The sequence below is a fragment of the Manis pentadactyla genome, chromosome 5 (assembly GCF_030020395.1).
Source record: "Manis pentadactyla isolate mManPen7 chromosome 5, mManPen7.hap1, whole genome shotgun sequence".
Lineage (NCBI taxonomy): Eukaryota > Metazoa > Chordata > Mammalia > Pholidota > Manidae > Manis > Manis pentadactyla.
Window position 1 is genome coordinate 154,830,310 of NC_080023.1, and position 15,292 is coordinate 154,845,601.

Here is a 15,292-nt window from a genome sequence, read left to right on the forward strand (position 1 = left end):
TGTATATTGGGGGTTTTCTTTGGTATCATTAGTATACAATAACATGAGCAAAATCATGGTTACTAGATTCCCCCCATTATCAAGTCCCCACCACATACCCCATTATAGTCAGTGTCCATCAGCATAGTAAGATGCTGTAGAGTCACTACTTGTCTTCTCTGTGCTATACTGCCTTCCCTGTTCACCCCCCTACATTATGTGTGCTAATCGTAATGCCCCTTATTCCCCTTATCCCACCCTTCCTCCCCAGTCCCTTTCCCTTTCGTAACTGTTAGTCCATTCTTGGGTTCTGTGAGTCTGCTGCTGTTTTGTTCCTTCAGTTTTTGCTTTGTTCCTATACTCCACAGAAGAGTAAAATCATTTGGTACTTGTCTTTCTCCACCTGGCTTATTTCACTGAGCATAATACCCTCTAGCTCCATTCATGTCATTGCAAATGATAGGATTTGTTTTCTTCTTATGGCTGAATGATATTCCATTGGGTATATACCACATCTTCTCTATCCATTCATCTACTGATGGACACTTAGGTTGCTTCCATTTCTTGGCTATTGTAAATAGTGATGTGGTGAACATAGGGGTGCATATGTCTTTTTCAAACTGGGCTCCTGCATTCTTAGGATAAATTTCTAGAAGTGGAATTCCTGGGTCAAATGGTATTTCTGTTACTAGTTTTTTGAGGAACCTCCATCCTGCTTTCCACAATGGTTGTCTATTGGTATTTTTATTTAAGGATATATAAATAAGTACAAAAACCATAAGGAAAAACAAAAAAAATTGTTATCATAGAATTCAAGAGAACGATGTACTCTGAGGGTGGTGAGTGGAGGGTATAGATGACTGGAGAGTAAGCTCTAACTGTCTTTACTGGCTCTTTTAGGGACAGGATTGCAAATCTGGTTTTACCTTTACTCACCTCTTGGGGGTTTTAGGATTGTTGGAAGTGGTCCCTCGATTTGTAAGTTTATGGGTGTTCATGGTGTTATAATTTTTCATTAAATTGTACATTAATATTTTTGTGAACTTGGTAGCCATCTAATATTGTACAATTAAATTTTTTTAAAAAGAGAAAGAAAGAAACTGACTGAACCATCAGTTTTTCTTGTGAATGAGAGAATCACCTGGGTATTATAACAGGTAAACATTCTAGGTACTTCTCTGGAAGTTATGATTCAGTGACCCAGGAATCCAAATATATATGTTTGATGAGTCAAATAATCAGACTAGATTGGAAAAGCTGCCTGTAATTAAGCCCACAGTCAAAAAGCCCCAACCATGAGGCTTTCACAAAGCTTTGTACTGGTGTGCATTACTTTGTATGACCAAACTCTAGAAGTAAGCGTGTAATATTAATAAAGAAACAAAAATGGGAGTTAATGGCTTTTCTGAGGGAAAAAAACTTCAAAAAACACATTGTTAATATCCCTGGAGAGCTAAAAATAAGAAAATTAGAGAATCCATCAAACTCATATATCAAATTATATGAGTTTCAGAAAGAGTGAACAGAACAGCAAGAGGAGATAGAATCGTTACTGAAACAATTTTTTTTAATTACCCAGAAAGACAGTATTCCAGTTCAGCCAATCTACCAAGTAAGAAACAGTGGAAGAAACAGACTTCTCAATTAGCAACATTGAAAGTCAGAAGACAACTCTGAAGGAAAGTTATTTTAGCCTAGAATTCTCTATTCAACCAAGACAATGGAGTGTTAGATTAACAACCTACAATTTTTCAAAAGAGTGCATGCACTTCCCATCTACCCTTTATTATGGTGTGTACCACAGTTGGGTAGGATGCACCCTAAAGCAAGGAGGTAAGTCAGAGAGTGGAAGACGTGTAATTGATTCACCAGGATCCAACTCAAGAGAGAGCATAAGGGAATCCCTAAAGGGACTAAGGAGGGTCCCAAGCAATAGTGGTAAGCCTGGAAAGCAGCCAATTTAGACTGGAACAGCCTAGAATCTTGTTGGAAATTTCAAGAAAATGAAATTTATAAAATATTTACACAGTAGGAAGAGAATTGGAGATTGAATTAGAAATAATAACATAAGAAATATAGCAAATGAGTAAAAGCAATTACTAACTCTAAAAAAATAAATACTTGTTCAGGAAAATAAAATTCATAGAATCTGAACTGCATGACTCAGCTGTGATTAGCATTTATGTTGAGGACGGTAAATGTTGACTGTTGATCTAACAGAATTTGAGTATCTCTATTTGGGGGAAGGAATTATGAATGTGTATATGAGGTGGGGTCGGAGCAGGAGTTAAAAAAGAGTACAGCTCTTTCCTACTGAAATGCTAGTCGGTCTGTAATGCCTGTAGCTGAAAAATCAGAATGTATGTAGCAATACCAGAAGAGTCAGCTAAAAGAATGACACTTTCTCATTGTTACAATAGACAATATATATGACTTACAGAGAAGGTACTCCTGGTGTGGTTTGTAATACCTTATCGATGAACGCTAGGTCCTTCAGTGGTTAACCCTCGGTGCCCATTAGAATCACCCTGGGAACTTTTAGAGAACTTCTGATACCCTGGCCCCACCTCGAGATTCTGATTTAATTGGTCTGAGATGAGACCTGGGCTCGCAGAGTTGAGAACCATTCCTTTATGTACATATCATTTAATTCTCAGAGCAACCTCAGGAGGTACATTTTTTAGTGAAACTGCATGGCTCATTACAGAAAGTACAGAAACGTAAAGAATTTATTAGGTCCTCATCCCACACACTGAAGAATTTTGAAATGTATCTTGAGAATACTGTATTGATTTGTGTTGATTTCTATGAAAATACAACTTCATTTTAGCATGTTCTGACATCAGTAAAGATTTTATAAACATGATTTTAATTACTGTACAATATTCTACCATGTAAATAAACTATACTTTCCTGAAACACTTAACTATTTTTTAACATTACTTTTTTTTTTGCCTTTTTTGTTACTGTTTTCCAGTAACTAATACAATATTTAAAATCTTTATACATAAGGATTTTTCAAACATCTTGCATTTTCCCTAAGGGTATATTCTTATAAAATTAATGGGTTGTAGATACAGGCACTTTTGATCTTGATGTGTTTTGATGGATGGTATAGGTAATATTTATGGGTTCAAGTCTATCATTTTCCTTTATGGTTTGTTCTTAACCTTGTTCCCCATTCAGGGTACAGCAGATTTCATCTATATTATTTCAGGTTTTGTTTGAGTGTTAGCTATCTAACTTTAAATTTTCCAAATAGTTGAAATTTTCCTTCATCAGTTAATAATACCAACCCTTTATCTATTGAAATGACATAATTATCAAATGCTGCATTTTGTTAAATACTTCAGTGTATTTCCGTCATTGACCTTTCTCACTGTATTATAATTTTTAATAATAATAACTTACCTGGGCTCTTAAACGTTCCAGCCAGTGCTAAGCCTTTTATGTGTTTTCAAAACTGCCTATTGAAATAGGGGAACTGCTGTTATATTCGGCAAAACTGAGGCTTCAGCAAGTTTAAAAACTTGGCCAAAGTGGTCATATACTTGCTAGTAAGTCAGGATAGCAAGTATGGCATTCCAGAACCAGCAAACACCTTAGTGATTATGTTAATACTGCTTCCCAATAGAGTATCAAACTTTTAACTATTATAGCTTTAGAATGTGTTTTAATATGGGGTAATGTTAGGTCCACTTTGTTTATTTACTCTGGCTTCTGGAAATACCACGAAAATGTCCCTAGGTATGTCCTGAGTAATCTGAGAAGTTCCTTTGGGGTTAAGTGCATGTTGCCTTTTGCATCTATCAGAGCAATAAAAACTGAGGACCGGGCAGGTACAAAGAATGTGACCAAGGGCATATTTGATGATTGAAGTGAAGCAGCTTTTCCTTGGTTGGTCAGGACTTCCCCACGTCCCACAAGTAAATAAGTGTTTCTTCTGTCATTTAATGCCAATGATGACTCAACTATACACTCACTGGTTTTCCTTATTTAAGACTCAGTTGAAATTGATTCACTTCCTTCTCTTTAGCTTGTGTTACTTTATCTGTAATGATCCTAGATTTTTCCCTGTATTTAGTTCACGAATCTCATACTTGAGATTCTAGGTATTTGACAAATGGCCACATGAACCAGGAACCTCACCTGTGTTGAAAAGAGCCCTTCAGTTTTCTTTTTACCAGTGAGTGGTGATAGTACTTCCTAGAGAGTCTAGTGTCACAAAAAGTACTAATACTATCAAAATTTTGAACTTATGGGGCTCCCCTCAGGGTCATAAAAATGTTCTGGAAGTATACAGGGTTGCACAACATTGTGAAGTCACTAAAATGTCACTGAATTAGACACTTTAAAAATGACAAATTTTATGTGTGTTTAACATGACTTGAAAAAAAAAAATCATTATCCCCTCATATCTCTGGGGGACACAGAGGTAGGCTCTCTCTTTGTGCCGGTAGCTCTTGGAATGGAAGAGATTGCCTCCCTACCCAAGACTGGTTTGCTGCCAATTCCCAGGCATTCTCATGAAGATTAACCATTTTATAAAGCTCTTTTGGCAAATGTTTCATTCCAGTCTGACCTACCCTGTTACACTGGCTGTTCCCGATTCCTCTCTGCACTGTGGGTTGGTGAGTGTTCAGTACATAAAATCTACTCTCCAGATTAGCCTCAACAAAGTGTAAGGAAATGAGGAAGTCTGCTGGTACTGACTTTTTTTTTCTTAACTCAAATTACCTTAGTTTTCACACTTTTTAAAGCAATGGAACTGTTTCTTATAAAAAATTCTCTTACAGTCACAATAAGTATGATAAGATCAGTCACCTTCTATTTGTTTGCCTTTCCCAGCAACCAGCTCCCTGGAGTGCCTCTTTGGGTACATTTGAAATGCATGTTCCGGATCAGAGTATCTTCTTTTTTACTTTCTTTTTGTTTGTTTGTTTATAAGCATTTCAGGAAACTTTAAAGGAAGCCTCCTTAAATCACATGAGGATCCAAAGTTGCCAAGAAACAAACACCATATTCCCCACATATCTACAGAGCAGTTACCAAAGACCTGTGCATAATGGGACGGTTAAGTTGGATACAAATACACTCATATACCTACATAAATATCTCTCTGTAGTTATATTTATATATTTTAGGGAGTACCTTAAAAATACATATATGTCATAGGAGAAAAAAGGAGCACTTGTAGATAAGTAAAAACAAGAAAGTGAAGATCACTTTTAATCTCACTACTTTGAAATATGTACCATTAATATCTGAGGCATGTATACATGTGTTTTAAAACTAAAAATTAAGTATACTATTTTATTATAATCTAATTTTATCCTGTATCAGAATAATTTTTACACTAAATGAACAGAATATGTTTGAATCTTTCTAAATGGTGAATGAGAAATGTGTTGAATTTTACATAAAAATAAAATGTACTGGTTATAGACAGCTTCTGACCCTATGCTATTTCTCTCTCTCCTTTAGATTCACAGCGGGAATTCAGCAGTAGGCCAGGAACAGGATACGTACCTGTGGAGTTTTGGAAGAAAACTGGTATGTGTCTGTCTACTTACATGCAAGCATGGAATGTATATTTGGGGGAAAGGTGGTTGTCTCATAATTTCCTAATGGACGTCTAGGCTACTGCCTCTCAGGTTACTTTGTAGGTCAAGAATTTGAAATGACTTCCTATAGTCCAGATCTGTTCCACACCCTTAGTAGGTCACACTGAGGCATTTCAATAACCAACTCTTCTCTGTTTATATAGCCCTGTTTCTGCATGTATAGTTTAATTCATTTCTTCCTGTTCTTTTCACTAGACTCTATATACACTGTGCTCACACACAACCACATTTGGTTCCTTCTGCTCTTGGAACAGCCCTCTGCTCTTCCTTTCATCTTCATTGTCCCTAGCTTTTTTTTTTTTTTTTTTTTTTTTTTTAGATAATTATTTTTTATTGAAGGGTAGTTGACACACAGTATTACATTACATTAGTTTCAGGTGTACAACACAGTGATTCAACATTTATATACATGATAATTCTAGGTACCAGCTATCACCATACCAAGTTGTTACAATATTTTGACTATATTCCTTATGCTATACATTACATCCCGGTTACTTATTTATTTTACAATTGGAAGTGTGTACTTTTTTTTTGGTTGTTGTTGTTAGGGCATCTCTCATATTTATTGATCAAATGGTTGTTAACAACAATAAAATTCTGTATAGGGGAGTCAATGCTCAGTGCACAATCATTAATCCACCCCAAGCCTAATTTTCGTCAGTCTCCAATCTTCTGAAGCATAACGAACAAGTTCTTACATGGAGAACAAATTCTTACATAGTGAATAAGTTACATGGTGAACAGTACAAGGGCAGTCATCACAGAAACTTTTGGTTTTGCTCATGCATTATGAACTATAAACAGTCAGTTCAAATATGAATACACATTTGATTTTTATTTTTTTTTTTTTTTTTTTTTTTTTTTTTTTTTTTTTTAGGGCATCTCTCATTTTTATTGATCAAATGGTTGTTAACAACAATAAAATTCTGTATAGGGGAGTCAATGCTCAATGCACAATCATTAATCCACCCCAAGCCTAGTTTTCGTCAGTCTCCAATCTTCTGAAGCATAATGAACAAGTTCTTACATGGAGAACAAATTCTTACATAGTGAATAAGTTACATGGTGAACAGTACAAGGGCAGTCATCACAGAAACTTTTGGTTTTGCTCATGCATTATGAACTATAAACAGTCAGTTCAAATATGAATACACATTTGATTTTTATACTTGATTTATATGTGGATACCACATTTCTCTCTTTATTATTTTTAATAAGATGCTGAGGTGGTAGGTAGATACAACATAAAGGTAGAAAACATAGTTTAGTGTTGTAAGAGAGCAAATGTAGATGATCAGGTGTGTGCCTGTAGACTATGTGTTAATCCAAGCTAGACAAGGGCAATAAAACATCCACATATGCAGAAGATTTCTCTCAGAACAGGGAGGGTGAGGTTCTAAGCCTCACCTCTGTTGATCCCCAATTTCTCACCTGATGACCCCCCTGCGACTGTGCCTGTCTTAGGTTGTTCCTCCCTTGAGGAATCTTACCCGTCTCTGGCTAACCAGTCATCTTCCGGGGCCATACAGGGAAATGTTAAGTTGGTAAGTGAGAGAGAAGCCTTATTGTTTGAAATGGTTAGCTTTTTATTTCTTTGCATATTTATGCCCTGTGGCTTCTATGCCCAGCATTTGTCTTGAGGTATCTTTACCACTTGGAGGAGTTATGATACTCGGTAAATTTGATATGAGGCACGAATTCTATTTAAGAATTCGTTGTAATTAGGAAGGAAGAAGAAAAGCTATAGAAGTAGCAGGCGGAAGAAAACATGGGAAGATTGATTATTTCTTTGACATATCTTCTTGTAGAGTAACTTCAGCATGTATAGATTTTAAGCTACTACTTAAATTGCGCACACACATTAACATAATAGGAGTATAGTTACATAACCCAAGCATACCTGTAATTACCAGCCATCTCCAGTGAAACCAAGAAAACCAGTTAGGCACCCTAGGCATTTGTGAAAACTTATCAATGATATGATGGTTATTATCTAACTGAATTTGAATAGTTTGAGAAAAATCAGACAAATTAAAACAACCCATTCCTGGGCACTGTTCACATCCCATATGTTCTTTTAACAGTAAATAGTCTGTAGTTGTAAGATTTTGGAGCGCTACAATTTGCACTTCTCCTAATTCTTGGTTGAGTTCCAACAGTATAGATCCAGTCAAATTTGTTGTTTTACTGTATGCACAGGCCAGCTTAGATATCTCCTTCATTCCCATGGCAAGTCCAGGAGCTGGTGGGATGAGTGCATCTACAGCTGTAGCAGTGCGTGGATCTTTGTTGGGGTTTTTTGATGATCATCTTCTGGCATGAGTCTTCCCGAGAGTGCTGATGTTGGAAGTTCTCTTTCATATCGTATCTTAGTTCATTTTCGGGGTAGCCAAATTAGGCTTTGATCCTCTGTATACACACAAACAGACCCTTTGCCTACACTTTTATATGTCCTTTATATCATTGTGTAGAACTCATTAGAGGTCACCACATAGGAACTGCATTTTTTTTTTTTTTAATCATTAATCTACACTTACATGACGAATACTTTGTTTACTAGGCTCTCCCCTATACCAGGTCCCCCCTATATACTCCTTTACAGTCACTGTCCATCAGCGTAGCAACCTGTTGTAGAATCACTACTTGTCTTCTCTGTGTTGTACAGCCCTCCCCTTTCTCCCACCCCGCTATGGATGCTAATCTTAATACCCCCCTACTTCTCCCCCCCTTATCCCTCCCTACCCACCCATCCTCCCCAGTCCCTTTCCCTTTGGTACCTGTTAGTCCATTCTTGAGTTCTGTGATTCTGCTGCTGTTTTGTTCCTTCAGTTTTTCCTTTGTTCTTATATTCCACAGATGAGTGAAATCATTTGGTATTTCTCTTTCTCAGCTTGGCTTGTTTCACTGAGCAAAATACCCTCCAGCTCCATCCATGTTGCTGCAAATGGTTGGATTTGCCCTTTTCTTATGGCTGAGTAGTATTCCATTGTGTATATGTACCACATCTTCTTTATCCATTCATCTATCGATGGACATTTAGGTTGCTTCCAATTCTTGGCTATTGTAAATAGTGCTGCGATAAACATAGGGGTGCACTGGTCTTTCTCATACTTGATAGCTGCTTTCTTAGGGTAAATTCCTAGGAGTGCAATTCCTGGGTCAAATGGTAAGTCTGTTTTGAGCATTTTGATGTACCTCCATACTGCTTTCCACAATGGTTGAACAAGTTTACATTCCCACCAGCAGTGTAGGAGGGTTCCCCTTTCTCCACAGCCTCGCCAACATTTGTTGTTGTTTGTCTTTTGGATGGCAGCCATCCTTACTGGTGTGAGGTGATACCTCATTGTAGTTTTAATTTGCATTTCTCTGATAATTAGCGATGTGGAGCATCTTTTCATGTGTCTGTTGGCCATCTGTATTTCTTTTTTGGAGAACCGTCTGTTCAGTTCCTTTGCCCATTTTTTAATTGGGTTATTTGTTTTTTGTTTGTTGAGGCGTGTGAGCTCTTTATATATTCTGGACGTCAAGCCTTTATCGGATGTGTCATTTTCAAAGATATTCTCCCATACTGTAGGGTTCCTTTTTGTTCTATTGATGGTGTCTTTTGCTGTACAGAAGCTTTTCAGCTTAATATTGTCCCACTTGTTCATTTTTGCTGTTGTTTTCCTTGCCCGGGGAGATATGTTCAAGAAGAGGTCACTCATGTTTATGTCTAAGAGGTTTGTGCCTATGTTTTCTTCCAAGAGTTTAATGGTTTCATGACTTACATTCAGGTCTTTGATCCATTTTGAGTTTACTTTTGTATATGGGGTTAGACGATGGTCCAGTTTCATTCTCCTACATGTAGCTGTCCAGTTTTGCCAGCACCATCTGTTGAAGAGACTGTCATTTCGCCATTGTATGTCCATGGCTCCTTTATCAAATATTAATTGACCATATATGTCTGAGTTAATGTCTGGATTGTCTAGTCTGTTCCATTGGTCTGTGGCTCTGTTCTTGTGCCAGTACCAAATTGTCTTGATTACTATGGCTTTATAATAGAGCTTGAAGTTGGGGAGTGAGATCCCCCCTACTTTATTCTTCTTTCTCAGGATTGCTTTGGCTATTCGGGGTCTTTGGTGGTTCCATATGAATTTTTGAATTATTTGTTCCAGTTCATTGAAGAATGTTGCTGGTAGTTTCATAGGGATTGCATCAAATCTGTATATTGCTTTGGGCAGGATGGCCATTTTGACGATATTAATTCTTCGTAGCCATGAGCATGGGATGCGTTTCCATCTGTTAGTGTCCCCTTTAATTTCTTTTAAGAGTGACTTGTAGTTTTCAGAATATAAGTCTTTCACTTCTTTGGTTAGGTTTATTCCTAGGTATTTTATTTTTTTTGATGCAATTGTGAATGGAGTTGTTTTCCTGATTTCTCTTTCTGTTGGTTCATTGTTGGTATATAGGAAAGCCACAGATTTCTGTGTGTTGATTTTGTATCCTGCAACTTTGCTGTATTCCGTTATCAGTTCTAGTAGTTCTAGGGTGGAGTCTTTAGGGTTTTTTATGTACAGTATCATGTCATCTGCAAATAGTGACAGTTTGACTTCTTCTTTGCCAATCTGGATTCCTTGTATTTTTTTGTTTTGTCTGATTGCCGTGGCTAGGACCTCTAGTACAATGTTAAGTAACAGTGGAGAGAGTGGGCATCCCTGTCTAGTTCCCGATCTCAGCGGAAATGCTTTCAGCTTCTCGCTATTCAATATAATGTTGGCTGTGGGTTTTTCATAGATGGCCTTTATTATGTTGAGGTACTTGCCCTCTATTCCCATTTTGCTGAGAGTTTTTATCATGAATGGATGTTGAACTTTGTCAAATGCTTTTTCAGCATCTATGGAGATGATCATGTGGTTTTTGTCTTTCTTTTTGTTGATGTGGTGGATGATATTGATGGACTTTCGAATGTTGTGCCATCCTTGCATCCCTGGGATGAATCCCACTTGGTCATGGTGTACGATGGTTTTGATGTATTTTTGAATTCGGTTTGCTAAAATTTTGTTGAGTATTTTTGCGTCTACGTTCATCAGGGATATTGGTCTGTAGTTTTCTTTTTTGGTGGTGTCTTTGCCTGGTTTTGGTATTAGGGTGATGTTAGCTTCATAGAATGAGTTTGGGAGTATCCCCTCCTCTTCTATTTCTTGGAAAACTTTAAGGAGAATGGGTATTATGTCTTCCCTGTATGTCTGATAAAATTCCGAGGTAAATCCATCTGGCCCGGGGGTTTTGTTCTTTGGTAGTTTTTTGATTACCGCTTCAATTTCGTTGCTGGTAATTGGTCTGTTTAGATTTTCTATTTCTTTTTGGGTCAGTCTTGGAAGGTTGTATTTTTCTAGGAAGTTGTCCATTTCTCCTAGGTTTCCCAGCTTGTTAGCATATAGGTTTTCATAGTAGTCTCTAATAATTCTTTGTATTTCTGCGGGATCTGTTGTGATTTTTCCTTTCTCGTTTCTGATACTGTTGATTTGTGTTGACTCTCTTTTCCTCTTAATAAGTCTGGCTAGAGGCTTATCTATTTTGTTTATTTTCTCGAAGAACCAGCTCTTGGTTTCATTGATTTTTGCTATTGTTTTATTCTTCTCAATTTTATTTATTTCTTCTCTGATCTTTATTATGTCCCTCCTTCTGCTGACCTTAGGCCTCATTTGTTCTTCTTTTTCCAATTTTGATAGTTGTGACATTAGACCGTTCATTTGGGATTGCTCTTCCTTTTTTAAATATGCTTGGAGTGCTATATACTTTCCTCTTAAGACTGCTTTTGCTGCGTCCCAGAGAAGTTGGGGCTTAGTGTTGTTGTTGTCATTTGTTTCCATATATTGCTGGATCTCCATTTTGATTTGGTCATTGATCCATTGATTATTTAGGAGCGTGTTGTTTAGCCTCCATGTGTTTGTGAGCCTTTTTGCTTTCTTTGAACAGTTTATTTCTAGTTTAATGCCTTTGTGGTCTGAAAAGTTGGTTGGTAGGATTTCAATCTTTTGGAATTTACTGAGGCTCTTTTTGTGTCCTAGTATGTGGTCTATTCTGGAGAATGTTCAATGTGCACTTGAGAAGAACGTGTATCCTGTTGCTTTTGGATGTAGAGTTCTGTAGATGTCTATTAGGTCCATCTGTTCTAGTGTGTTGTTCAGTGCCTCTGTGTCCTTACTTATTTTCTGTCTGGTGAATCTGTCCTTTGGAGTGAGTGGTGTGTTGAAGTCTCCTAGAATGAATGCATTGCATTCTATTTCCTCCTTTAGTTCTGTTAATATTTGTTTCAGGTATGTTGGTGCTCCTGTATTGGGTGCATATATATTTATAATGGTTATATCCTCTTGATGGACTGAGGCCTTTATCATTATGTAATGTCCTTCTTTGTCTTTTGTTACTTTCTTTATTTTGAAGTCTGTTTTGTCTGATACCAGAATTGCAACACCTGCTTTCTTCTCTCTGTTGTTTGCTTGAAATATCTTTTTCCATCCCTTGACTTTAAGTCTGTGCGCGTCTTTGGGTTTGAGGTGAGTCTCTTGTAAGCAGCATATGGATGGATCTTGCTTTTTTATCCATTCTATTACTCTGTGTCTTTTGATTGGTGCATTCAGTCCATTTACATTTAGGGTGATTATTGAAAGGTATGAATTTATTGCCATTGCAGGCTTTAAGTTTGTGGTTACCAAAGGTTTAGGGTTAGCTTCTTTACTGTCTTACTGTCTAACTTAACTCGCTTGTTGAGCTATTATAAACACAATCTGATGATTCTTTATTTCTCTCCCTTCTTATTCCTCCTCCTCCCTTCTTCATATGTTGGGTGTTTTGTTGTGTGCTCTTTTTAGGAGTGCTCCCATCTAGAGCAGTCCCTGTAGGATGCCCTGTAGAAGTGGTTTGTGGGAGGCAAATTCCCTCAACTTTTGCTTGTCTGGGAATTGTTTAATCCCTCCTTCATATTTAAATGATATTCGTGCTGGATACAGTAGTCTTGGTTCGAGGCCCTTCTGTTTCATTGCATTAAGTATATCATGCCATTCTCTTCTGGCCTGTAGGGTTTCTGTTGAGAAGTCTGATGATAGCCTGATGGGTTTTCCTTTGTAGGTAACCTTTTTTTTCTCTCTGGCTGCTTGTAATACTTTGTCCTTGTCTTTGATCTTTGCCATTTTAATTATTATGTGTCTTGGTGTTGCCCTCCTTGGATCCCTTGTCATGGGAGTTCTGTGTACCTCTGTGGTCTGAGAGGCCATTTCTTCCCCTAGTTTGGGGAAATTTTCAGCAATTATTTCTTCAAAGACATTTTCTATCCCCTTTTCTCTCTCTACTTCTTCTGGAATGCCTATGATTCTTATATTATTCCTTTTATATTGATCACTCAGCTCTCTTAAAATTCTTTCATTCCTGGAGATCCTTTTATCTCTCTCTGCATCAGCTTCTCTGCGTTCCTGTTCTCTGTTTTCTAGTCCATTAATGGTCTCTTGCATCTCGTCCATTCTGTTTTGAAGTCCTTCCAGAGCTTGTTTTATTTCTGAATTCTCCTTCCTTAGTTCTTGCATATTTCTCTGCAAGTCCATCAGCATGGTTATGACTTTTGTTTTGAATTCTTTTTCAGGTAGACTGGCTAAATCTATCTCCCCAGATTCCTTCTCAGGGGAAGATGTAGCAGATGCTGAAGCTGTCTGGGTTAGTCTTGTCTGGATCATATTTTTTGCCTTTTCATGTTGACAGGTGCTATTGACTGTCAGCTGGGAGGGCCAAAATTTTCACTTACTACTGGCCTTTCTTTACTGGGGCAACTGCGACCCCTAGTGGCTTGTGTTGGGTAATTGCGTGTAGACTGGGTCTTTGTGTCTTGCCTGGCCGGGAGGGAGAAATTTCCCTTTCTGTGGGCGGAATTTGTCTCAGGCTGCTTCTCTGCTTTCGCAGCGCCCGGTGGGGTGATGGATGGGGGGGCTGCTTGACTGTTTGCCTCCGTGAGGGGTCTCAGAGCTGTTGCCCAGGGGGTTAGTGCACCCGGTTTTCCCTGTAATTTCCAGCTGCTGTACTGTGACCTGGGTTGTTTCCGTCAAGCTGTTAAGTCCCTGTCCCTTTAAGACTTTCAAAAAGCCCCCGCTTTTCTTTGTCACAGGGGCATCAGCTTCAGCACCCGCTCAGAGGTCTTACTCCCTGTTCCCCCAGTATCCAGGGCCCCCTGGGCATGTACTGTGTCTGCGCTCTGGCCCGGATGGCTGGGGCTGGGTGTTCGGCAGTCCTGGGCTCCGTCTCCCTCCCGCTCTGCCTATTGTTCTCCCGCCGGGAGCTGGGGGGAGGGGCGCCCGGGTCCCGCCGGGCCGGGGCTTGTATCTTACCCCTTTCACCAGTCGCTGGGTTCTCGCTGGTGCAGCTGCAGTCTGGCCACTGTCCTGCGTCTTCTGGTCTCTCTTTTAGGGCTAGTTGTGTTTGTTGTATTTTCAAAAGTATATATGTTTTTGGGAGGAGATTCCCACTGTCCTACTCACGCCGCCATGTTGGCTCCGCCTGTCTGTCCCTAGCTTTGTGAAGACTATTCCTGGTAGGCTTGATTTTCTGCAAGAATAAAGGAGGGTTCAGACTGTTGTGGTAGGATTGAGGATTGAACTAACCTTGTATCCCTAATATTTCCCTTATCCAAATATTAGCCTTTTCCTCCTTGCCTCCCTTTCCCAGTAATATAGTCCAGTACAAAAAAGTTAATACCTGTCATTCATAAAGACTCTTTCAGGGCCATCAAGACCATGATAAGCAAATGGACAAAAGATAGGAACACACAAATTATGTTATCAACAATACAAATTAGCATATTGTATATCAGGAAAGTGGCAGTCAGGAAACTACAAGATAAAGCAACGTTGATCAGTTAGCCACCAAAGTGTTTAACACCCAGTTGTTGACACATTTTTAGATGACCCCATTAATGACACTACATAATTCATCAGAGGTTTATGTAGGAAATTACTAAGTATTTCCAACTGTGAGTACATGCAAATTCTTGAAATCATTCTTTACCCCCATACTTTTGAATCTTTTCCTTTTAAAAGCACAAATGATCCAGACTTAGGCACACAAATTGTCAAAGAAGCAACAGTATATATTAAAGATGCCATTTTCAGTATATTCTTGGGGCAAGAGAGAGGCAACCTGGGAAATATCCATATATTCCTGGATGATTATGTGATGTGACAGTGTGACAACACAACAAACTATTATTTTACCATTAAAAATAATTTGGAAAACTACATAGCAACTTGGAAAAATCTTTGGGATAGGAAAAGAGCAAGTATATTACCAAGAAATGGGATAGAATTGTGGGAAATGAAGATAGATAGCAATTATTAAGGTAGAGAGATTACCATGCATAAAATCTATTCTGATAACTAATGATTTTCTACTTAGGTATTATTAGTTAATTGTAATTAAGATCCAAACTTTGGCCTTAGGCCAGCTAAGTTTGACTCTTTGCTATGGTGCCTTCTGTGACCTTAGATGACCTTCAGTAAGGTAGTTATCCAAACTGCAACTTCTATTGATGGATCCTTAAACTGAGAGAATTAAAATGTATGTTATGTTGGCGCCATAAGAGACACTTAACACCTACCTGTAAACTAATAAGAGACCAATGAAAGTTAACTGTCGTGGGCCACAATAGACCTGTGTTGTGGATATTC

At 38.2% G+C, this 15,292-nt stretch overlaps 1 protein-coding gene across 5 annotated transcripts in view; it reads left to right on the forward strand.

Moving 5' to 3' along the window:
* The window catches only part of CBFA2T2 (CBFA2/RUNX1 partner transcriptional co-repressor 2), a 179,465-nt gene that overhangs the window by 151,847 nt on the left and 12,326 nt on the right, over window positions 1–15,292 (forward strand). For all 5 annotated transcript variants that reach the window (XR_008997934.1, XM_036902540.2, XM_036902541.2 and 2 more), the window contains exon 9: window positions 5,464–5,532. Coding sequence is in view for 4 of the 5 variants with exons in the window: in XM_036902540.2 (XP_036758435.1) it covers window positions 5,464–5,532 (69 nt within the window). In the remaining variant the exon portion in view is untranslated. The remainder of the gene's footprint in view (window positions 1–5,463; window positions 5,533–15,292) is intronic.